The sequence below is a fragment of the Mya arenaria genome, chromosome 4 (assembly GCF_026914265.1).
Source record: "Mya arenaria isolate MELC-2E11 chromosome 4, ASM2691426v1".
Classification (NCBI taxonomy): domain Eukaryota; kingdom Metazoa; phylum Mollusca; class Bivalvia; order Myida; family Myidae; genus Mya; species Mya arenaria.
The window spans coordinates 4,554,987-4,580,378 of NC_069125.1; the positions used below are offsets into that span (position 1 = coordinate 4,554,987).

The 25,392-nt window shown below is 34.5% G+C and overlaps 2 protein-coding genes across 9 annotated transcripts in view; one reads left to right on the top strand and one right to left on the bottom strand.

The window, feature by feature from the left end:
• The window catches only part of LOC128231138 (aldehyde dehydrogenase, dimeric NADP-preferring-like), a 34,577-nt gene extending 18,992 nt beyond the window's left edge, over window positions 1–15,585 (bottom strand). For all 8 annotated transcript variants that reach the window (XM_052943572.1, XM_052943577.1, XM_052943574.1 and 5 more), the window contains exons 1-6: window positions 15,485–15,585; window positions 13,078–13,221; window positions 12,296–12,391; window positions 10,536–10,671; window positions 9,063–9,148; window positions 7,985–8,148 (exon numbers count right to left, since the gene is read on the bottom strand). In XM_052943572.1, the coding sequence (XP_052799532.1) occupies window positions 7,985–8,148; window positions 9,063–9,148; window positions 10,536–10,671; window positions 12,296–12,391; window positions 13,078–13,221; window positions 15,485–15,502 (644 nt within the window). In that variant the 5' untranslated portion in view covers window positions 15,503–15,585. The remainder of the gene's footprint in view (window positions 1–7,984; window positions 8,149–9,062; window positions 9,149–10,535; window positions 10,672–12,295; window positions 12,392–13,077; window positions 13,222–15,484) is intronic.
• Window positions 15,586–15,611: 26 nt separating this feature from the next.
• LOC128231137 (F-box/WD repeat-containing protein 8-like) lies at window positions 15,612–25,024 on the top strand. The gene is made up of 11 exons (XM_052943571.1): window positions 15,612–16,389; window positions 16,679–16,783; window positions 17,364–17,528; window positions 18,020–18,108; window positions 18,693–18,868; window positions 20,964–21,169; window positions 21,514–21,756; window positions 22,276–22,403; window positions 22,690–22,863; window positions 23,080–23,187; window positions 23,809–25,024. Exons 1-11 carry the CDS (start codon window positions 15,889–15,891, stop codon window positions 23,954–23,956), a joined length of 2,043 nt encoding a protein of 680 aa, XP_052799531.1. The 5' UTR covers window positions 15,612–15,888; the 3' UTR covers window positions 23,957–25,024.
• The last annotated feature ends 368 nt before the right edge of the window (window positions 25,025–25,392 follow it).

The window sequence follows — 25,392 nt, forward strand, 5'->3', positions numbered from 1 at the left end:
AAACAATGGTTTCAAACTGTTTACACATCATGGGTCAGGAGACATGAACGTTGCGTGCAAGCACATGGCCGCTATTTCGAGAAAGAGTAAACTAATTGATGTTGACGTTATAAATTTTAACGTCGGGTTGCTCCGCCATATTGTTGGTACATGTTTTTAATTTATTGTAACTTTTTTACTGTTATATGTATGGAATCGAAATTTTAGAGTGATATGGAATAATAGATGTAGTAAATTCGTGCTTAGTTTCATTAGAATACAATGAGCCTTTCAAAAGGAATGCGTTCAGTCCGGGAACTTTCCGAACATACCTCGTATATTTAGTGTCACAAGTTAAATTTAAAAATCTAACCATCCTTGCCTAAACTAACCAATTAAGCTTAAAGTTTTGATTTTTTTCTTCATAGGAATCAGAATTAAAAGAAAAATTTATAATTGGTATATTGGTTTTAATTCTTATTTTCTGTAAAATAAAAACTGAGTAAAAAACATTATTCCAATTTTATGACCCCTGTGTTAATACGATGGCACCTTTGTACGTTATTAAAGCTGAAATGAAATAGCCTCACAAGACTCTTAACATTTTCAATTTTCTTTGTTATACAACTTGAAATATTGGTTTTAATACTTTTACTTTTATTTCTGTAAATTAGAAATAACTGCTGGTCTTAAAACCATCAATGCTAAGGGCCCACATGGGATTTTAGAAAAGCTGTTAAACAAGGATTTAATAGATTGTCGCATACCAATCTATGGCAGATATATCTTAAAGCTGCGTTGTCACAGATCTAGCTTAAAACTTGGTCAAAATCTAAAACATTCTTTTGAGACATTTATGTTCCAGGGTTGGTTCCAATAAAGCAAAGACCAACATTTGCCTTTTTTCTTGCGCAGAACATAAGACCATAAGACCCATATCATCCACTCTTTGTACCATATCAAGACAAGAGGCCCAAAAGGGCCTATGCTCTACTGGCATGGCTCTTGTGGTCATTTTCAATCCATCAAGTACGTTTGAGTAATAGGCAACAAATATATAGTTCACTTTTTGTGTTTGGGTTAGCTGAAAACGCTGCACATTCAACATCTCAGGACAGGAAGCGTTGTAAGCAGATTAGTTGCATGAACTTTTTTTAAAAGGTGCCAAGTAAAGGTAATCTGAGGGCAAAAAATATTTGCTATCTAAATACTGTACAAGTTTCATCGAGATACAATCAAAACTGAAGACTGTATCATGTTCACAAGGAACTGTTTACCGACGAACTGATTTTTTAATACTTTCAAGGCCCATAATCTAGGCATGCATGGGCAGATCTGGCTGGTTTTTGAAAGGAACCAAGCTCTTATGTTCAAGTTTCATCGAAATACAATCAAAACTGTAGACTGTATCGTGTTCACAAGCTAGTGTTTACACAATAGCATTTTGTTACACTATCAAGGGCCATAGTCTAGGCATGCATGGGCGGATCTGGCTGGTTTTCGAAAGGCACCGAGCTCTAATGGATATCTAGATACTGTACAAGTTTTATCGAGATACAATCAAAACTGAAGACTGTATCTTGTTCACAACCAATTGTTTACAGACGCATGGACGCACATACTATGTACACATTACCATCGCAAAAGCTCTTCTGGCCTTTGGCCAGTAGAGCTTATAATACGATCGGCAACAAATCACTTAACAAGTGCCCGATTTACATGATATTGAATACATTTACATATTTGTAGATTTATTTCAAGGCTAAAAACTAAAAGAAAAATATTTCCTTTGAAAACATTTTTTGATGTCTGTCATTTTCTCACCTGTTAACAGGTAGCTTTAATGATTGAAATTAATAAATATTTCATCCCCATTTACATTCCAATTTGATTTTATCACGATTTCCCATCAGAAAAATGTATTCGTGGAGATGGTCATTTAATGGCTCTTTGTGAATGCCATCCCCCTTGACAATAAATATAAGTGTCAGTATAGATTATATAAACTCTTGTATCCACACTTTCATTCAATTCTTACCCATCTAGGATTGAAACATGAAGGTACTCAACAATTGCTAAAATGCCTTGTATAACTACATTGCGGTTTTGGCTTTTAATGAGTCTGATACTGGGCAATGATATCTTTACAAACATCATATGTAACAGTCATTTTAAATCTGCAGACACAGAGTTATCTGCCCGTTGGATACGCGCCACTGACAAAACAGAGTTATTTCCAACTAACAATAATATACAGGAACTTCTGGAACAGAACTCCACTCTGGAATTTTTGGCTTCGTTCTCAAACCATTTTCAAAGAACAACAATACATGGGCAGCTGCAGAGGTGTCTGTTCGTGAGTCTATGCTCATTTTCATTCAATATCATTTTCCCAAGGCCCAGAAGACCATCAAGTAATCCTGCATTGGAATCTGATTGTTGTCTGCCATGCCGATGTGATTATCCATACTGCATGGAAACAAGATCTTGTTGTCCAGATATTATTCCTGAGTCATATTTCCAAACAAACAAGGAGTCTTTTCTGCATTTAGAATCTCTTAAATGTATTCCATTAATGGCTCATCAGAGAAATGGGCTTGGCAGCCCCATGAGAGAAAGTGTATACATGTATGCAGACTGTCCACTTGACATTGAGGAAGAAATGCGTAAAAAATGCGAGGAGACCTACACTTATGATGGGGTGGACACTTTGGATGACGTTGTGCCTGTCTCGGACAATTTGACTGGTTACACATATCGGAACCGATTCTGTGCACTGTGTAGTGGAACAGCCTTATCTGATACCATCATGTGGAAGACCAATTTCAATTGCGAAATACAAACAAATGAGTTTTATTTACCAAAAAGTCTTAAACAACGTGTTTTTCTTGATGATACATGCCAACTTAATTTCAAAGCACCAGAGGAACATTTTGAATTGAAACCATGCTATGATACATCGGATGTCGTTAGCTTTTGTAATATAACTGGAAACTGGATCACCTATGATCCATATGTGGAAAGGCAGTGTGAACTATACAGTTCATATATACCGGTTAAATCACCCTACTTGAATGGAACCTATTATCAAAACACGTTCTGCGGTACATGCAATGGTGAAACAAAGTGGACATATATTTGTGAATTTCAGTCAATGGCTCCTGCAAAATCGTTTTCCTTCTCTGGGCTTTTAGAAACACAGGATGGTGTGAAGGAGGAGGCCAACAATGAGTCTATCATAGATTGTCACCATGAAGTATACAACCCCTTTACGGTAAGAGATCATTATATTCTGGTACTTTTTATAGCTGCACTCTTACAGAATGACAACTTTTTTTTTTTGTCTTGAAACATGCCAATTTTTGCGTAAATGTAAAAGCAAATAAGTTGCTTCATGTGGCTCATATACCGTAAATGACTGGGTATTAGACACACTTTTTCCCCTCAGAATTTGATGTAAAAAAATTGCCTGTGTATAATACCCAGTAACAATTTTTTTAACCTTTTTTCTGAGGTTGATTTCAAGCCGAGAGTTTGTTTAGTTTTATGTAGAAACGGATGTTACTCGCGTCATATTGATTGAGTATATACGGGTTAAAACGGCAGTTGAAGATTGGGATACGGTATATCGTAAGACGTTAATAATTCAAACAAAATTATTTTTCGATTAAAGTTATTCAATATTATTTTGAGTAATAAATTGAATTGAACAATAATTAAACATGCATATAAAAAGCAAAGTTTCGCACTGTCAAAATATTTTTTGTCAGTCGTATGATAAGGTGTGAAAAACTTGCATTGCCTTTTGTTCTGTTTAACAAATGTTCTTTCACATTTACGCTAACTTTATTCTTTTCTGTAGGTGTTGACATTTTGAGAACAAACCCGTACAATATAAGGTTTATGCATAACTTAACTTCATTCTCGACAGGTTATCGTTTACGATAAACTGTCAAAAAGAAATCTTACATATTTTCATAAAAGGCATCTTTCAGTGCTATCCAGAAACAAATGGTCACAATGAGTTCTTTTAAGTGCCTTTCCTAACATAAAACGAATTAAAATGAAACACATTTTGCATTATCATTGTATGGTTTTAAAGATAACCATCGCCATTTTCGCGAAAAAATATTTTTCGTCACTGTCAACAAACATGGTGGCCGAAATTGACAGACGTTTTGGACATATTTTCTATGTGTCCTTTAACCCAAAACATAGATTAAACGTTTTTTTCTCAGATTTTTTACGGATTTTTTGTCTGCGTCTAATACCCCCTATCGTCTTATACCCAGTCATTTACGGTACTTTCAATGTCAAGATATGAATACTTTGTGTTGTAAATTTTGACTGTTTTATATAACATTGGAATATGTTTAATTCTGCAATATAAACAATCAAAACAGCCTTTATGATATAAATAGAATTTATCTTTTTGTGGTCATTTAATTCACAACTTATTTTATTTCTTTACTAAAATTAATCAAAGTTCAATAAGGCCACACCAAATTATATTTCGTTCTACTGATTTACCGTATAATTTTTCTACGCTTGTTTTCGTGTTTTTGTAAAGGGAAGTTACCGATGCGTATTGTTTTTATACTGTATATCGATCGGTTTAGCATGGGTTCAATAAATTTGATCAAAATGGCCGCTTTCGGTATTAACAATGTGGCTCGAAGTTTGGAAATTAAATCTTATTTTTGACAATAAATATGTTTTGAGCATGCTTGAAGTCATTGTTGATCATCTCATGCACTAAAGGATCATTATTTAAAGCAATAAAGCATGTGTATCTGAGACTGGTAGCGATTTTATTTCGTAATTAGTGATTCGTTTTGAATGGAAATCGGAATGATCAACTTAGTACCATTTTATTCAAGTCATAATACAAGGGACCAACATTTTACCTCGTTACGAGGATGCTGAAGATGTCACAGGTCAACTTAACTGGAACATGAGTCATTGTTTGGTCCAAATTGATGTATCAAGCTCATTTTTGATCAAATTCTGACAAAGCAACAGTTTTGAACAAATATCTTTTCACAAATAGCGATATAAACACTGGTCTGGATATACCTCAACATAAGTAAGCCTAAATTTATCACCTTATATCTTGTTTTTATTTGCAACATAGTCCGGGATTGTAATGCACTTGTCAATTGTAACCACTGCCCCGCCCACCCCTTGACCCTGTTCCAGGGGTATACCGGGGATAGCAGAGGCAATGGGCTGTGTTTTTACCTTTCAGGTGGCCCCGTAGTGCCGAGTGAATGTGGTTTTGTCTTCATATTGAAAATAGTCGGGAATGGGCCTCACATAGGTATTCGGGGTTGCGGGGCCATTTGGCAGGGATTTTACCATCAATTTGTCCCTGCAGGTTGGGTATTTTACCCGGGTTTTGAGAGACTGGAAGTCAAAGTCCCCGCTATTCTGGACTTGGGGGGGGGCATATACAATTGGCTGGTGCATAAAAACATCTAAATAACCAAAAAAAATAATCTGAAAAATACCCTTGCTCTTTTTGTTTTAATAAGCACATGTCATTGCATTTCCTGTGATAATAAAAACAAAATTTAGTCTATGTTATATGGAGTCTGATGTTTGATGATGCAAGTGTGTAAGTGATCATTTTTTACAAATCCAAAATCAATCCTAAGTTATGTCTAAATACAGTTGCATATTATGTTAAACTGATTCAGGTAGATTTATATAAGTTGTTTCAAACTTTTTACTAAAAACCGGGTTATTTACTATTATGAATGATCGTCATATTAAAGTACGTTTTAGTTATATAAGAAATTAGATTAATCCATATAATGTTTGTACTAAACACGGATGAATAAATAGTATGTATTCCGTCATTTTCCCGATGTCCATTGGAGGTTCAGTTCAAGATGGCATTAAAATGGGTTTAAGGGCAATTATTTTTACACAATCTTTCTTATTTATATTGAATATAAGGAAAAATATATTTTTCGCTCTTCGCTCGCTTTTATTAATTTTTATTTTTATTCGTTCGCTCGCTCCAATTTTTTTTGGCAAAATTCCGAGGAACTAAACATTAATTTGGTGTGGCCTAAGGCTTGTTTTTATCAATTGTAAAAATCTTGCTTAATAAATTTCTTCCTAAATTATCACTATGATGATGTCATATCCTCTATTTTAGAAAAACAAAATGTATGACCATATTCCAGGGGAGCTGTGACCCAATACACTGCCCGATACTCCATGTCTACAATGGTGACAAATGCATAGCAACTGTCGACACCTACAGCACAGTGCCCCTGGAGATATTCTTTAAATTTAAACTTCCTCCCGATTCCTATGTCCCTCTTCATTCCTTTTATGGCCAAACTTCGGGTGCCTTTTTACGATACAGTGTACTCACAATCCTCGACAGACAGACGAAAAATGAAATAAGTGATCATTATCTGTGCGAAAGAAATTATCAGTTTGTAACTGAGAACAAACGTGGACCAGGAAACACAGGAAATGTTCAGGATAATGAGGTCCACTCTTTCATTGTAAGGGAGGTTGTTATTGCATCAATGTCCCCTTTTGTAATTGCTGGCTATTTCAACAAACTCCTTGATTTAGAACTTGAGTTACACAGACAGCCTGAAGTTGCAGAACTTACCATCCTTACAAATTATCCAGAAGTACAGTTGATAAAAAACTTCTTCAACAAGTATACAGAAGATGTTGAAGTTAGTCATGATAATAATAGCATTACGATAGTAAGCCAAAATGTCATATATCCAAGTTTTGGGAATTTATGTAATGCTGTAAATAATGGAAATTCTCTACCATTCACTGTAAATCAAATAAAAAATTGTTCATTGATCAAAATGAGCAATCAATGGCTTACCTGGTCAAAAACTGACGATGGTATTTTTTTCAACAGTGTAAATTTTACAGTGAACGATAATTACTTGATTTACAATGAAATCACAAATGATAGTATATACATTTGCAAAGAAATGTTTAAAGAATTGAGTGATGTCTATGTAAAACTTTCGAAAACGCCTCAAGAATATTCAAATGAATTTTCAATTGAGGAATTGGTCTCTATGGCATGCGTTGTCTTGTCATTGTTATGTTTGATAGTCACTGTGTCAGTGTATGCTGTGTTTCCCGAGCTTCGCACCCTACCTGGCAAAAATACAATGATGCTTGCTGTGTACATCGCTGTAGCACAAACCATATATTTGGTTGCCAGTTTTGGACGCCTAGAACAGGGCAGCATATCTTGTATAGCCATCGGCATAGCTCTGCATTTTTCTTGGTTATTTGTTATTGCTTGGATGTTTGTATGTACTTATCACGTTGCCCGGGTGTTGATTTCATTTCAAGTAGCCCGGGAAACACACCATACGCCCCTTTTATTAATGTACCATGCTTTTGCTTTGCTGTTTTCTATGACTTTGGTTGGATTGAACATTGTGCTGTCGGGCAACCAGTATAACTGGTCTAGTATCGGATACGGTGCCCCGTTCTGCTACATTTCAGACAGTACAATGCAGCGATACACATTCTGGCTGCCTGTACTTGTCATTCTGTCAGGAAACCTCGGCATTTTTGTAGTTACAGTAGTTTTTGTGAGACGAAACAAATTTGCCGACCTCCACAGTAATATCAACCGTAACTACCTTCTGATCTTCACCAAGCTCTCAAGCCTGACCGGAATATCTTGGCTTTTGGGGTTCCTTTACACTTGGTTTAAGATTCCAGCCTTTTCCTATCTTTTCATTATTTTAAATGCTTCTATTGGCGTGATTTTAATGCTGTCATTTATCATGTCTGGAAGAACTTTGGAAATGTTAAAGACTAAAGTTTGGAGATCATCAACTAGCCTTAGTTTGCCAGATTCATAGGTAGAATTATGTTTCATATCAAATATCCAAGCACTTTGCCTTCTTGGTACAGATAAGATTTACTTAGTCAATTTAAAAGAAATGAGCTCGCACGAGACCCAAGCATCACACTTATCTGTAATATAACCCACCTCTTTCCCCCGAGCTCCAGTGTTACAGGGGTAAGGTGCTCGGCAGCTGCCCGCATGACGATCTTCCCCACCATAGAATTTCCTGTGTAGAAGATGTAATCCCAACGCTCCTTGAGCAGGGCTGTAGTCTCTGGAATAGCTCCATTCACCACCTTGATCGCCTCCTAAAATGTTATAGCATTAACGCATTGGTCCATCTAACATAATATACAACATTGGTCAATATATTCTACACAAATTATGTACCACCTCTTAGCGATATATTTTTTCTAGCAAGCTGAATATAACCCCTTTACCATTTACACATCACTGTATAATGCTGTAATATCCATGCACATAATGCTACTTATAATTTTGATGCTTTAAAGGAATATGATTTCTAAAATTTATACCCTTAAAAGAACTAACCATTTTACAGTGATATTTCAACTAGATTCCCTGAAAAGCTGGGAAAACTAGTTGATGTTATCACAGTGCTATCTAATCCATCTAACTTTTTGTAATTTTATGTATGAATATATTCAGAACCACCTTTTGTAAATAATTGTTCCAATAGTGTCCCTATTGAAAACTATATGATTTTATTTCCATGCCACCAGCTCTTTGTTAAGTTTTGATATGTTATGTATGTTTGTTATTTATGTCTGAAAATAGCTCATTGAGCTAATGATTCTTGTTACTATAAACCCAACATTAAATATAGATTCTCGTAGCTTGTACACAAAAAATGTAGTCCCAGTGCTTATTGAGCAGGGTGATTATCTCCATGAGCCCCCTGGATGGCCTCCTCTTAGAAAACAATAATGTACATGGCTTGATCATTAAATATAGTTATATTTATATTTTGTTGTTGTCGTGAAAAATGTGATTCATTTATATTGAAAATATTCAGTGGTGTTGAAATTGTGCACAGATAATTAAACTAATACTTATCTCTGAAAACTGTCTTTATTCCGTTCATACCACCTTAAATTCCCTTGGTATTTAGAACTTGAAGGCCACTGAATGAAGGTCACCAAAACACATGCTTAGGCAATGTTTGCCAAAGTTTTTTAAATGAGTAATGTTTTAAGCTTACATTGTCGAGGTATTTGGGAACAATCTCTTCCAGTAAGACCGCAGTTTGTGCCGCAATCTCCGATGGCTTCAACACAACACAGTTACCTGAAACACAGGGGGTTAACTGATTCAACTAAGGTGTAATATGCGCACAGGGAAAAAAACTGTGCCAATTGTACTAGTTTTTGTAGCATAATAAGGAACTTTTGCCTACGGATTGTTTGTAGCACATCGAGGGAACTACCATATGTCAGAATGCCGACAAAGCTCTGCTCTTCAATATCATGTCCTTAAATCTCAATCAAAATTATTCAAATCTATGAAATGATAAGTGGCTATTAATACAAAGGATGCTTTTAAATTACTAAATGAAATTGATCAGAACTTGATTTGTCAGTCATATCCTGGTTAACACATGAGGTGAAAAGTTCAAGGGCAATTGTCTTAATTATCACAATACATCGTTATGATAAATAATGACATAAACTTTGATGATATATTTCCATTTAATTCACTGTTTGTTATACATAATCTCCATTATCACAATATTTTAGTAGCTGTGTTGCGCTGCTGGAAAAATTAAAAACTTCTTTTTATGGCATTACTTTCACATTGGAAATTATGTACAATATTCTCTTTATTCTGAAGTGATTTTAATCTGACACTTCAGATTTTTCTGATATGGTCATTTGTTGAGTTCTTGGTTTTTCTTTTTCCAATCATTATAAATTAAAAATGATATACAATTTGTTTTACTGACTTGTTAATCATTTATGTTTAAAACAATTATGTTGGGAAAAGAAACCTCATGTATTACGGTCATTATCGAAATTAGACTTTTGGATAATCAAACCCGAATTCTTATACTATTGCTTTTCATCAAATTTTTGAACAAGTCCTGCTGTATGAAATTCAGAATTAAAGCAAGCCTGGAAGGCATTTTTCCAAGTTTTAAAATATTGTTACCATACATTATTGAATAATGATTGCACAAATTCTGAACTTTCTTATTATAAGTCTATCCAGACATTTAGTATTAAAGTGAAAGTTTATAAAAATAAGTACAATCATGGGAGAAACAGTTGACTGTTGACTGTGTCGTGGACACTCCAGCGTCACAGACACTACAGCACCACAGACACTACAGTGTCATGGACACCAGAGTGTCACATATTCTACAGCATCACAGACATCAGGGCTCAGCATTGTGACTTTACCAGAGCCAGAAAGATCTCATTACTTTAGCGAGATGAATCTTCCAAGAGGTTTTTGAAACCATAGTTTGTAAACCAAAGTACATTACTATAGTCCTTTTCGCAGATACACTGTTTGCTGCAATTTGTACCTAAATCGCTCCAAAGACTATTTATTCCCAAATAGTTCGAATAGTAATTTCATAGTTGCAAACTGTGAGCATTCTATCACAGCGAAACTATGCAGTGTAAAATGTGGCAACAGGTGTTATCTGCAACAAGGACTATTAGGGTGTTACCTGAAGCTATGGCGCCAATCATGGGACAGAGGGTAAGTTGGATGGGGTAGTTCCAGGCCCCCATAATCAGGGCCACGCCAAATGGTTCACGTCGGATGTAAACTTTGTCCATTAAATTCACCAATCCTTTCTTCACCTGTTGAGAGTTTGAAGTTATATTAATTAAAATATGTGGATTTCACTAACTCCAAAAGCAAGAAACAACATTGGACAGTCAACATTGAATTTCTGTTATGTTTGTAAGATTTACCCCATGTTTATTTTTTTTTAAAAATGCAAAAAAATAAATAAAAATTAACAGACCACTTTTATTTTTAACACAAAAATATTTGTTGCTTGCTTTAAATTTCATGGCCAACGCAAACAGAAAAATAAACCATTTCAAAAGCATATACCTTATAACATGTACATGTATTATTTAAAGTAACTAAATTAATGTTAATATGCCAATTTTAACAAAATTCAGTAAAAAAAAGAAAAATACTTTCAAACAGTGTGATTTATTTTACTTCAGCTTAAAACCTGAAGTTCATTGAAACTTAACTTCTAAATTACAAAAAAAATACAGCTTAAGAACTTGCTTTCATGTTCATTCATCAAACATTTTAACATATAAATGCTGCTTGTTATTTTTCATATCATTTAATTTACCATATCATACTGTGTAAAGGACGCTAGGATATAGGATGCAGGCAAAAACATAAATAATAAATCTGGTGAAAAAAACTGAACACCATCGATTGGATGCAGTGAGAAGCATTGACATAGCGACCTCCTTTGTTTTGTCATTTGATTTTTTATTGAATTGTGAAAATGGCATAAGAGTCTAACAGAAATTGTATTAGCAACACTTTGTATTGTACGTAAATATTCGCAACATATCAAAACCTTCAGGTAAGTATTAAAAACATCGATTTACATGTGGCATAAATTATTAATGCGAACAAACAACAGTCTGACATTGCAACAGTTGTACTATTTATTGTTACTCTAATAAAAGACCAAGGGAGTTTTTCACACCTTCTCATATTCAACAGAGAACATCATGGACAGTGCACTTAACAGTATGTATATTCATGGTAAACGATTTTATGAAATTTCGATCTTCCGAAGAATATATCAGATGATCAATCTGATGACTTTAAACAAATTTTTAATCCCTAGTTGTACAAAATGTCACTGTGGATAAAGAAGTGCCAAGTGTTTTTAATTCATTCAATATTTTCAAGAGTTCAAGAGATTTTGATCATTCATTTACATGATTTACAATAGCATAAAATCTTTAGCACAAAAAGAGTACATGTACATGTATGTTATTGTGGCCAAAAGAAAACATTCCCAAATTTCAGCTATTCTCAGAAAACTTTCTATTATAATAAAAATTATTATTTTGCATGTTTTTGTTTGTTTTTATAATTGTACCAGGAGTTTGACATTTGTGGGAGTCGGAGATTCCAGGACTTAAAATCTGTACACAGACTCCTATATTTTTGGGATTCAACTCAGCTCTAAATCATGCAAAATAAAACAGTGATAACAATGCTATATTGCATTAATAAACATTCATTTCAATTTCGGAAAAGTTATTTCAAATTAAATCTTATTTAAGTATTAAACCCTCTCTTTTCTCATTTTCTGTATGACTTGGAATTTATCTTTGATATCTTCTCCTTGATTATGACCAGGAATTTGAAAATGTGTAAGAAAGAACACTGACAGACTCCTGTGCAAAAGAGCTTGAGTCTAACACTGTACTGTACCTTCTCTGGTTTGGTCCACTCATCCAGATTGTTGAGACAGTTAATGAGGTCATTTCTCGAGTAATCAACCTCAAACAAAAGACCCTCCATCTTGCTCTGCAATTGTATCAAACAGTGTGTGCATTTAAACAAGATCATGGTTTGAAAATTGTGTTGTTTTTTTAAATATTATTCACCATTTTATTATAGTGGTCACTGTAATAAAATTCATTTCAAAAATTAAAACAAGAGAACTTATAACTTTATCTTTTACAAACATACTTGATTTGGAAGACCAAGATTTAAAATAAATAGACAAACTTTCAATCCATGACATTCATTACAGTACTCCTTTTTGATGAAATTAATTTTGAATGTCATTAAAGCTGCACTCTCACAGATTTACCATTTTTACAACTTTTTTTATTTTTTGTCTTGGAAAGAGAATTTTTTTGTGTAAATATCTGCAAACCAATGATAAAAGATAGCTGACAAAAGATCAGATCGCAGATTTTCATATTTCCATTCGAAAACAAATGTTTTATGGCTTAAACCGATACTAACTGTAAAAAAAAAATGCATAAAACATAAATTTTTTAACTAAATTATAAAAATCTGCGATCTAATTTTTTTTTCAGCAGTCTTATATAACTGGTTACCATGGATTTTCGTAAAAATTGGTTCGTTCCAAGACAAAAAAATTAAAAAGCTGTCAAAATGTTCAGTCTGTGGGAGTGCAGCTTTAAAAGGTTAAGATTACAAAAACCTTTGAAAAAAATAATTTGACACTAAAGAGTAAAGACCTTGTTAAGATCAGCTTTCAGTGCATCACTGAAGCGATCCCTGTTCTCATCCAACATCTTCAACATGGCCAGCAACTGGTTGCGCCGCCATTCCACCTCCTTTGTCCGCCCACTGCGAAACACTGCGCGGACAGATTGGACCATCTGTAATGACAAAAATGCAAGATGTATGATATTAAATAATTCTGCTTTGTTTAAGACAGCATACAACATTTTGACAATGATTAAAATAGTAATTTGGGATAATACAGTATTATACCAAAATAAATTTACATTACATTAATATTTTTGAAAAAATATTTATTAAAGATTGGTTATCTAGCATTTTGGCCAAAAATGAATAAGGCGATAAAATGAATGAGCATCAGCTCAGCCTCAAGGCCTGAATAAAAAAACCATATTGCCTGACACTACAATGAGTATAGTTAGTGTTTAAAGAAAAAGTTAAAAAAAAAGAAAAAAAAATGTGTGTCTAAATGTGTAGTTTAAGAAGAGGGCCATGATGGCCCTAGATCACTAACCCGTAAAACGGTCTATGGCACAGACCATTTTAGATCTGTAGGGCCATTTTGACCCTCATCCGGCACAGATCCAAAAGAATCTGCAAAACTGCAGTATGTGCGAATAACCGCTAATAGGATTATATCAACATGACCAACAGATGAGGAATCAGATGCTTTATCCCTACATCACAGTGCCATCCTTGACGTTCAAGAATTTTTTACTGAATAGTGAGAACAATGACCTAGTTTTAGACCTAAACGACCCATATTTGAATTTGACCTTAACCTTAAAATAATCAAAACAACCTTTCTGACAAATTTCCAGGATATTTGGACTGAAAATGTTACCTCCTGAGTGTTAACATGGTCTTTCCATATTTGGGCTCTGCGACCTAGTTTTTGACCCGGATGACCCATCTTCGAACTTGAGCTAGAAATCAACGAAACAACCTTCCTGCCAAATCTTAATTCTAGAGTGTTAACATTTTTCCATACTTGAGCTCTGTAACCTAGTTTTTGACCCCAGATGACCCATATTCGAACTTGTCTCAAGTAATTACCATCCTGACCAAGTTTCGTGACAATTGAGGCAGAAATGTGACCACTAGAGTGTTAACAAACTAAGTGTGGACGGACGACAGACATTCATTGATACTAATAGCTACGGCTAAGGTGATCTAAAACACTTTTAAATTAAGATGCCTTTGTGTAACTTCATTACTTTTTTCCCCAATGATGAAATTGGTAATTTTTTGTACGCAATGGCCTAGCTACAATAATGAGCTATCAGGGATACTTTTTTATTATTTTGACATTTCATGTGTATCCCTGTAACGAGTCTGCCATAGTCTAAATATCGTCAAAAGACTCATTGACGGCCATTTAGGTGGACTACGCAATGGCCGTGAGAGAGGGGGGATGTCTACCTACCTTGTGTCTTCTAGGGAAATGTTTAGCCCTTTAGGCTAGTTGATCCCTTTAGATTACTTCTATGCAAATCTCCACTCCGATCTGATTTTGTTTATCAATGAAAATATTGAAATTCACTCCGGTCTGATTGTTTGCTGATGAAATTAATACACATCACTTAGATCAAAACGTTTGTGTGCCCATAACTTATCAAGTTGTGATTTAAAACTGTTCACGGTGCTGCATGTAACAATATTATGTGGAAGGCCGTTCCAAATGGATATAGTATGATGTCCAAAAGAATTTAATCGAATAGACTTGTGAGCTTTAGGCATTGCAAGCTTCAAACAGTGACCTCTCATTCCACTATTGTCCGCAAAATTGAAAAATACACTTGCATTGATGTCATCAACTTCGTGAATAATTTTGAAAACTTGTATCATATCAAATCTTTTTCTACGGTAGTCCAATGTTGGGAGATTCAGTTCATTCAATCGTTCTTGATAGAAAAGTCCTCGAAATTCAGGTATTAGTCTTGTGGCTCTACGTTGCGCATTCTCCAGAACTTGCTTACATTTCTTCGTGTATGGGAAGTATATTAAATTTCCATAGTCCAAGTGGGAACGAACAAGAGACTTGTACAATGTTAAGAACAAGGATTTTTCCATGAAGGTGAATTTCCTTCTAATAAGCCCAATGATTTTGTTTACTTTGTTGGCTGTATTATTAATGTGGGTTTCAAAATTCAAATTATTTGTGAAGAGCACACCCAGGTCTTTTTCAGAAAAATCCCTTGCAAGTTTGTGAACATTTCCATTTTCATCTATCATGTTATAGTCATTGTAAAAAATTTCATTACCAAATGACACAAGTCTGATGTCAAACATTTGCGACTTTGCATCCAAAACAATGACATCTAGTCAATTTCACTGAAAACGCTGAACTGATACAAGATAACAATAAAAAATGTCTATAAACATAAATTCGATGCTTACCTTGCTGTACCCCTCCATTCTTTAGTATTATTATTTGTGTGCTTTCCTAAGTAGTGTCAAATAGTGGTACTTCCGGTCACAATCTCGAACGGTGTTCTGAAAAATATTTCTTCGTGAAAAAAGTGATTTACAAAGACCAAGCGTCTGACAGATCAAGATTTTTGTAAACAAATTGAAATGTTGAAAAACGTTGCTGTTATTTATTGACAACAGCGCATGAACGTATTTTGCATAATTTGACGATCAAATCATTGGTTTTATGAGTAAATTTGTCTGAAAAGTGATTTAATAAAATTTAATAATGTAGAGATCTATGATGGATGTAGAGATCTATGATGAAAGTACTTTCCTAATTATTTGTCCTGGCTTTTTTGCTGAGATGTGATCAGGTTTTGCATTTGTGGATGAACTGTTGCAATTGTTGTTATTGTTCTTCATTTAATTGGCCTGACATAATGGCTCTTGAACCAGGGAAAGAAGATCTACTTGAGACATTCAGGAAAACATGGCAGCAGGAGCTAGAATCAGAACCTATTTCAAAAAGAATGAAATATGACAAACAAGATGACCCATTGGCTCAAGCCTCAAAGGAATCAAATGATCATTTTGATTTAAAAGTTTCTATTGGTTCAGAAGTATGCAATACTAGAGCATCAAGTGCTTTTGATAGCAACCATGATGTCATATTAAAGAATTTCAAACCAGCCTCTGAATCTAAAGAACACACAACTGTTGTAAGTACAGCTGCTACAGCAGGTCATTCAGGAGAAAAACATATTGAAAGCTACAGTAAAAGAAGACAGTTGAAAAAATTGTCATCCTTGAAGCTGGAGGAAATATTTGTGGAGCGACAGTCAACTGAAGTTCCATCAGAGAGACTTCTCGATAAACTTATTTCTGATATAGTAAGCGAAAGTGGTTTGTATATATCATCAGTTTACAAAATACTATATTTTATTACTTAAATTTTGACTTCATTATTTGCATCGAACTGCACATGTAGTTAATGAAGAATGATGTAAACTATTTTGGTATTACATGTTTATTATTTTAAAATTTACTACATATATCTGAAACATTGAATATGCTCTATATATGATGATAAACATTTTAAGGTTAGATTTTAATATTCTCATAGTTATATACAGTAACTCCTATATTTGAAAATGATTGCCATTTCATGTTTTCTTTCAGGATGAAATCACAGAAATACCTTTCTTTGACATAAGCCTTCCAAGGGAGGTTGCTGTAAAGATATTCCAATTTCTTTCTGTAAAGGATCTATGCAGTTGTGCTCAGGTAAAGTCTAGCATCATAGCACCTGTAATTATCCATGTATATTTCAATATTATTATGATAATTCTGTTCAACATACATCTAATATTAAATAGATTAATGATTGTATTATCAATTAATTGAAAGCAATGTTTGGAGAAAATAATACTTTTTTGGATTTTGTTATTGACACGGTTTGATTATAATTTTCATATTATTTTCAAAATTTCAAGAAATTTAACTAGACATTAAAACATTATTTTAAAATGGGCATTTAAGATGCAAGACTACTTATCAAATCAAACAAAAATGGGTATTTTCAATACAAATAATGTTTATACTCTGGTATATAATTTGAATTATATTCTATTGAACTAAAGAACAACATGTATGGTTTAGAAAGAGTTTTTTAAAAATGTCTTGCTTAAATAACATTATAGAAACTCAGACTAGTTCAAATTATCTGACCCACGAGTCTAGTATGGTTATATCTGAGTAGGTCTCCAAATGTTGTTGCTTAATTTATGATAGACGAAAACAATAATGATTTGCTCTGGTACAAGCTGCCAGTGACTGGATATGTCTCCTCTTTATATTTTGCCAGGTTAGTTCTAGTTGGAGGAGTCTGGCGGAAGATGAACTCCTGTGGTGTCAGATCTGTCACCGTCTCGGTCAGGAGAAGATTTACACAACAAGGGAGAAGTCGAATTGGAAACAGATTGTGCAGCATAATGTGGAGCGACAGCTCATGCTGGTGGCAAACTGGAAGGTATAATATTCTTGTGTTATTGAGGTGGCAACCTGGAACATAATTATACTTTGTTTTTGTGTATGCTGGTGGTACACTTGCTATTTAAACTGGACTTGTGATATGATGGTGGCATACTTTTTTGACATTAGAGTTTATATACTAAATGTATTTGAATAATAAAAATAACAATGTAATTTGGCCCCATATTTGGACCTTACTGAAGTAATTGGCCAACTAAGTTCATGATCCTGCATATACTGCAAAAGGAAGAAAAAAAGGAATTGGGGTAAATTTAACAACAACAACCTAGCTAATGAGAAATTGTCTTTTCTATAATTTCCATTGATTTTTTTTTCTATCCTAACAAAAAAATTAAGGTAAAAGGCCACATTGATATTTAATTTAATTAAATTAATATTTATTTCTGACTTTTCGAATGTTCAAATATGTATGAAATGTCTCCAACAGGAGCTGAACTAGACTATTTCTAAATCTTTATTATTCCACAGAACTACAATGGTAAGCTGACCAAGCTGGAGCACATGAAGGGCGGAATCCTCACCTGTCTACATTCCTGTGATGACACGGTGGTGGCAGGGTCAGTTCAATTATTACTTGAGGTTTAATTTTTAAAAAAATGTGTTGACTTTTAGAAGCATTGATTCTATCTTTTATCCAAAAGCTTTCATTGCAGTTCTTAACAGCAATTTGATTTTTCTCTCCGCATACTATGGTAGATTAAGATAATAGTCTTACAAAACACCTGAAGAAATTAATATTATTATTGTTCTTTGTGACCTTTGGTTAAGGTATGTATCTGACTTTTTTGTTTCTTTGAATTCTTGCACTAGGGTGATCATACCATTGAAATTCAATTGTATGGTCGCCCTAGTGCAAGAATTCAATAATGGTAAACACATGTATGAAAATCGAAGCAGATATTGAGTTCTTGCATTAAAGTGGATATCTTCTTTTATTCCTCAAAATCTATATAAAAACACATGCAAAGCAAAAATCAAATAAAAATTTCATTTCATCCAGGAGTAACGTACCTCTTTATTTGCACAAAACTCATAATACTAGAAGTGTTTAGTTCTTTTATCGCTCATTTATACAAGCTGCATAGATCCAATGATATGCAGCTCTTGTGCCTTTGAAATTATACATGTTTTCATCTTCTAGGTACACCAATGGTGATGTCAAGCTGTGGAGGATATCAGGTGATGAGAGTTGTGTGTTCCAGCCCTCATCTACGGCCCTTTTGGCCCCAACAGATGATACAGAGGGGACGGGGCAGACTAATCTGGTGGATAGTGTGCAAACAGCTGGCAAGGTCACTGTGGCTGCCTATACACATGGTAGGACTGATATATAACATAGAACTTTTATGTATAATGATAAAGAAACGTAGGTTTCTAGCCAGGTTTTAAAATGGACAGGGTGCTACGGAAAAGAGCACACTGAAGGACAAAAGAGCTTATTGTATCGGGCAGTGAATAATTATACCCCCCTAAACAAAGTTTGGGGGGGTATACTGGAATCGGGTTGTCCGTCTGTCTGTCCGTCCGTTTTTTTTTTGTCCGGGATTCATCTTTGTCGTTATTGAACAAATCTTTTTCAAACTTTCAGATATTAATGGCCATGATGTAAACTTGCGCCTCTGTGAAATTGGTACGGGTCACATGACCCTGACCAGAGTTATCTCCCCTTGATGTGTTAAAGTAGGCAAAATAAGCCCTGTCCGGGATTCATCTTTGTTATTATTCAACAAATCTTTTTCAAACTTTCAGAAATTAATGGCCATGATGTAAACTTGCGCCTCTGTGAAATTGGTACAGGTCACATGACCCTGACTGGAGTTATCTCCCCTTGATGTGTTAAAGTAGGCAAAATAAGCCCTGTCCGGGATTCATCTTTGTTATTATTCAACAAATCTTTTTCAAACTTTCAGAAATTAATGGCCATGATGTAAACTTGCGCCTCTGTGAAATTGGTACAGGTCACATGACCCTGACTGGAGTTATCTCCCCTTGATGTGTTAAAGTAGGCAAAATAAGCCCTGTCCGGGATTCATCTTTGTTATTATTCAACAAATCTTTATCAAACTTTCAGAAATTAATGGCCATGTTGTAAACTTTCGCCTCTGTGAAATTGGTACGGGTCACATGACCCTGACCAGAGTTATCTCCCCTTGATGTGTTAAAGTAGGCAAAATAAGCCCTGTCCGGGATTCATCTTTGTTATTATTCAACAAATCTTTATCAAACTTTCAGAAATTAATGGCCATGATGTAAACTTGCGCCTCTGTGAAATTGGTACAGGTCACATGACCCTGACTGGAGTTATCTCCCCTTGATGTGTTAAAGTAGGCAAAATAAGCCCTGTCCGGGATTCATCTTTGTTATTATTCAACAAATCTTTATCAATCTTTCAGAAATTAATGGCCATGTTGTAAACTTTCGCCTCTGTGAATTTGGTACAGGTCACATGACCCTGACTGGAGTTATCTCCCCTTGATGTGTTAAAGTAGGCAAAATAAGCCCTGTCCGGGATTCATCTTTGTTATTATTCAACAAATCTTTATCAAACTTTCAGAAATTAATGGCCATGTTGTAAACTTTCGCCTCTGTGAATTTGGTACAGGTCACATGACCCTGACTGGAGTTATCTCCCCTTGTAGGCAAAATTAGCTTTGTCCGGCCTAACTCCAGGGCAAACAACCTAGACATGGAGGGGTGGGGGGTATTCGTTAGCCTATGGCTTACAGTTCTAGTTTTTAAAAGCATTATGAATTTCATAGAAAATGTTAGAATTTGTGCTTTAAATATTTGAAGTAATTTTACTGTAGGTTTCAACTACTCAATATGAAAAGTTTGTTTAAATTGATAATCATAACAAAAAAAATATTTGATAAGCTTTTAATTCTTGAAGGCAGGAAGGTGCACATTCTGGTCGTTACTCTAGATAAAACCCTAGTAACGTTCATGGCCCTTTTGATTAAAAGGGATAAAGCTGAGGATTTTGGGTACTGTGAAACATATATGTCATATCTCATGGGCTTCAACCAACATTGAGCATCAATCAGTTGTAAATTGTTTTGCATGCAATTGACATGTAACCAAAAATGCGGCATGGCATTTAAATCATTGTTGGAACCACAGGAGCAGGTTGCCTTGTTTTGACATACCACGCCCCCGCCCGTTTTTGTTTTGTTTTTTAATTTATCATAAGTAAGAATATGATGTGGTAACTGTAACTTGTTACCACATCATATTCTTACTTCAAAAAAAAAAACAAAAAAAAAAAACGGGTGTTGTGGGTCAAAACAATGCAACCTGCCCCTGTGGTTGGAACGCACAATAACATATCAATTCAGGAAAACTTAGTAATTTTTGAAAGAACTTGGACATCTGTTAATACGTCTTAATACAACTTATATATTTATATTTTTAGGAAATATTGACATCTGGGATATGAATGCAGGTACCCAACCTGTATACACTCATCTAGCTCGAACCGGGCACCGATATACTCCATCCATTAATCTGGCTCCCAGTGGAGATATGCTGGTCACTGGCTATGCACATTTCATCGATATACTTCTTAGGGAGGGACCAGACTCTGAATTTAATAGTATGCAGATAGATACTGAGTTTGATGTAAGTTAGAAAACACAGAAGACTTTCCTTTTTTTAATCAAAAAATGATTTTATGATAACCATTGAGATGATTAGCTTATAATAAGCCATGCCAAAGCTTGAATTTCGTAAGTAGTTTTTTAATGTTTTTTCTATTGACTATATTGATCATATTCATGCAATAACTGACACAATTAAGATGCGCCAGTTCTGTAAGGTCGTATTTGTAGGTTAACTAAGGTTAAAGGGCAGAAAATATATTTTTATGAACATTGGCATTTTTCTAGTATTCTTTTGTATTTTAATTCTGGATACTTAAAGCTGTTTTGCATAACAAGTGTTAAAGTTATGCTGTGTTTTCCCAGGTCCACCATGTGAAACTGTATCCATCGACAAGCCGTGATATACCATCTGTGATTTACTCAAAACAAAACGCCATCTACATGCACACACTTAACCCCCAGGGTTCGGCATATGTGGGGTCAACCTCAGAACTCCACAACATCTATGGAGCATCAGTAGATAGGGTAGACTTCAAAGTTGACCAATCGTTGTTGGGCGTGGCCTTGGGAATAGGCTCATGGGCAGGATTTGATGATAAACTAACAGTGAGTTTAATGTCAGTTTTTGCAACGGCATTAATGTAACGTAGACAATGATAAACAAATCAGCCTTTCTTAGAAAGAATGTTTGACAATTATTCTTTATGTACATACTACCGGTAGTACATGTATTATAGGATACATAGCCTTTTCTTTCTCTAAATTGTCAATTTGTTTAAAGTTGGATTTGCGGATTATGGTTTATTCCTCTCAATCATAGTAGACACTGATGGAATGCGTTATAATGAAATAAATTGTCTAGATTTCAAGATTTATTAAAGATATAGAATTTCACACTTTGCAAACAGATTAAGTCAACAAGGTATACAAATTGAACCTTACAGGAAAAGAAACTAATTCTACATAGACATTAAATACTGCCAAAATAGGATGTTTTTAAACAAGACTACCAGAAGTGGATACTCTCTGTATACTAGAACTATACATCTATTGATAAATTAAGATTTGCAGTCTACCGCTTGACAATTCTCCTGTCTTACAACTATACTCAGTTTAACCTTGCAGATCAAACTGTATGACATCGGCTCAGGAAAGTTACTACAAACACTGGCTGGTCACACATGGCTGATTACAGCTCTCAACATGCACGAAAGTCCCGCGCACGAGCTGGTCACAGGGTCAGCTGATCGCAAGTAGGTCATGATTGTTTATGGATTTTTTTTTCTAAATAGTTTTTGGCCGGTCATGCTTGTCCCCTTATAGACTAAACATGCAATTGCATGAGCCCTTAGCGAAATCAACTGCTGGGATGAGCTTATCATGTTGATTGTAGTTTTTAGAATGTAGTATCCGGCTAAATGAAAACATATATAAAATTGAATTGTCTTATGTTACTCTATAATCGACCACACAGATTACTGTCGTATGAATAAGTTAATAAAAAACACACATCTATATTTTTTACTTTCTATGTTATAGGGTGCGTGTCTATGACGTCCGTGAACGTGATCCGGTCGAGAATGGCTACTATCATTCTTTACCCGTGCGTGCCGTGCAGATGGACGAATGGAAGGTCGTGTCCGGGTCGGAGGACGGGTTTGTACGTGTATGGGACAGGCGGACTCGTAGTAAACTCTGGGAATATAATAATAGGTGCGTTTGTGTTATTTTATGTATATAATATTTGGAAAATAAATTTGATCCTCCTGACCTCTATTAGCATAATTGCAAAGCTGAATTATTTCTATCTTGTCCAGGGTTTGTTGAAGTTTGTGTCATTGTCATTATTGTGTAATTTTTTGATTTTGGCAAAAACTGTTTAAATGTTTTGATGGTCATTACCATGAATTTGATTATATTTCTTTTCAGACATCCTATTCGTTACTTGCATTTTGAGGACAAGAACTTGATTGTTGGGAATGTTCCATCAAACCGGTACCCTGTTGATGATGAAGGTGAATCAGTCACACATAAAAGGTAGCTTTCTCAACATTCATAAAAATTGAATAAGGTATTTGACACTGAGGTTATAGGGTATTTTGACACCAAAATTATGACGTATTTTGACACTAAATTAGAAGGAAAATTGAACACTAAATTAATAGGGTATTTTGATGCTGAATGCTATGTTAATTGTGTATTCCGTCACTAAATTAATCGCTAAAAAAGTAATGGAGTATTTTGACACAAAGTTAATAGGGTATTTGATGCTTAGTTAATAAAGTATTCTGATGCAAAGTTAGTTGGGTATTTTGACACTATTGGTAGGGTATTTTGAATGGTGTATTTTGATACTAACCTAATAGTGCATTTTGGTGGTAAGTTAATAGGGTATTTTGACACCATAGGCAATAAATACTGCCTTGACATTTATTTCAACAATGCATTCAGGTAGCTTAAACAGACAAAATCCATACAATGGTCATGAACATCAATTAAACAAATAAAGGGTCATACAATTCAATATCAAAACTGAGAAAGGGAAGTAACTTATAGTTCTTTGTTGGTATTAAAAGTGATCTAAGATGTGTTGCTCATGACCAAGTTGTGCTGTTTGATGACATATAATTCAAACATGTTTTTTTTTTCTTTATTCAGATATCGAGGTTCTATAAGCATCTACAACTTTCTGGACGATCTAACCAACCAGGATATTCCTGAAGTCTGTCTATCAACGTACGACCAGCCAGAGGCATCCAGATACAACATCTCCCTGGCTGTACCCTATGATGCCCTGCAGTTTTAGAGGAAATAAAAGTTCAGATTAGTGACAGGTTAACAGTTTCCCCACAGTGAACTTCAGATTTATGACAGATGAACAAGTGCATAACAATGCACTTCAGATTAAAATTTCTTGTATATTTTTTTAACTAAGAATAAGTTTTCCTGGAAATGCATATGAAAACACTTATTTTATTATTTTACTCTATCTATGATATTGAATTGCAGAAAAAAATACAATTAAAGTATAAAAAAATATTTTGGTGCAAACCCACCCTGGTGAAGTCAAGAAAAAAATAGAAAACCAAAACCATAATCTATTATGCCATAAGCACTTATACAACAGTGTATGAATATTTTAAAAATACATTGATAACATCACGTGAATGTGTCAATCAAACAATTACGCAAATATAAAATCGCTGAAAATGTGATCCTCAAAGACGATATTTGAGCAGGTATCAACATTTGCTGAAAGGTTTCAGCTGTCGGTTTCTGAGTTTCAACACTCTTAATGATATTCCACACATTTTTGTAATAAAAAAGTGCTCTTTACCATGAGCCAGCCCCTTTATGATAAATGAAAGCATATGTATTTGATTCTCAGAAATGATGCATAATTGTGTTGACTAGTTAAATCAAATTTCTTTTAAAATGATTATGATACAGTTTTAGAATATATCATAATCTTATGAAATTTGTGTTCAAGAGTTTAAGGTTGTAACATTTCAACTAAAATTAAATGGTTTTCAATTCACATTACATCACCATATATGCCTCATTTCTGGAAACCTCCCCAGGGGATTTTATTCAGAAAACCAGGGTATTTTTACATTAGCTAAGTGGAGTTTTAACACATCTAGAAATTGCATCAATATCTTATACGTGCCATTAATCAGGAAGGTTTCCAAGGAAGGTTTTATTCAGAAAACCAGAGCATTTTGCCTTCAACTTGAGAGATACAATCAGTAATCGTCGTTCCATTGCAACTTGCAAGCATATTTATACTTGTTCTTTTTTTTTACTGAAAAGCACTGTGTTGAGGCTATATGTTGTAAAAAAATGTATGTATAATGCAGTGTCTACATTTCACAAAAATAAAAAGATTTATGATCAAAATTCACGGGGGGGGGGGGGGGGTCTGCCAGGGAAAAGGGCATGTGGTATTTTTTGACTTTATTAAGGTTTTAGTGGATTTTTCCCCCAGCCAGGGAATTGGGCATGTATTTATTTCTCGACATTTTTAAAGTGTTATGACTGAATAACATCATAACGTTTTGTAAAAAAATTATATTCATTCTGTAACATTTCGCATTGTACATGAAAATACATCAAACGGTCTCTCTGCTGCAACCATTCAAGAATTAAGATCACTTAGAAACTCCTTGAAATAAATGAAACAACAAAGAACATTTCTTCTGCACTCAATTTATTTATAGTCTAACATAATTCATAGCTCAA

Bases quoted from the DNA above. Each gene is read 5' to 3' on its own strand.
- LOC128231137 (XM_052943571.1), top strand. From the start codon at position 15,889: ATGAACTGTTGCAATTGTTGTTATTGTTCTTCATTTAATTGGCCTGAC. The intron at 16,390-16,678 runs GTAAGCGAAAGT...GTTTTCTTTCAG, and splicing joins ATAAACTTATTTCTGATATA to GATGAAATCACAGAAATACC. The intron at 21,757-22,275 runs GTGAGTTTAATG...TTAACCTTGCAG, and splicing joins GATTTGATGATAAACTAACA to ATCAAACTGTATGACATCGG.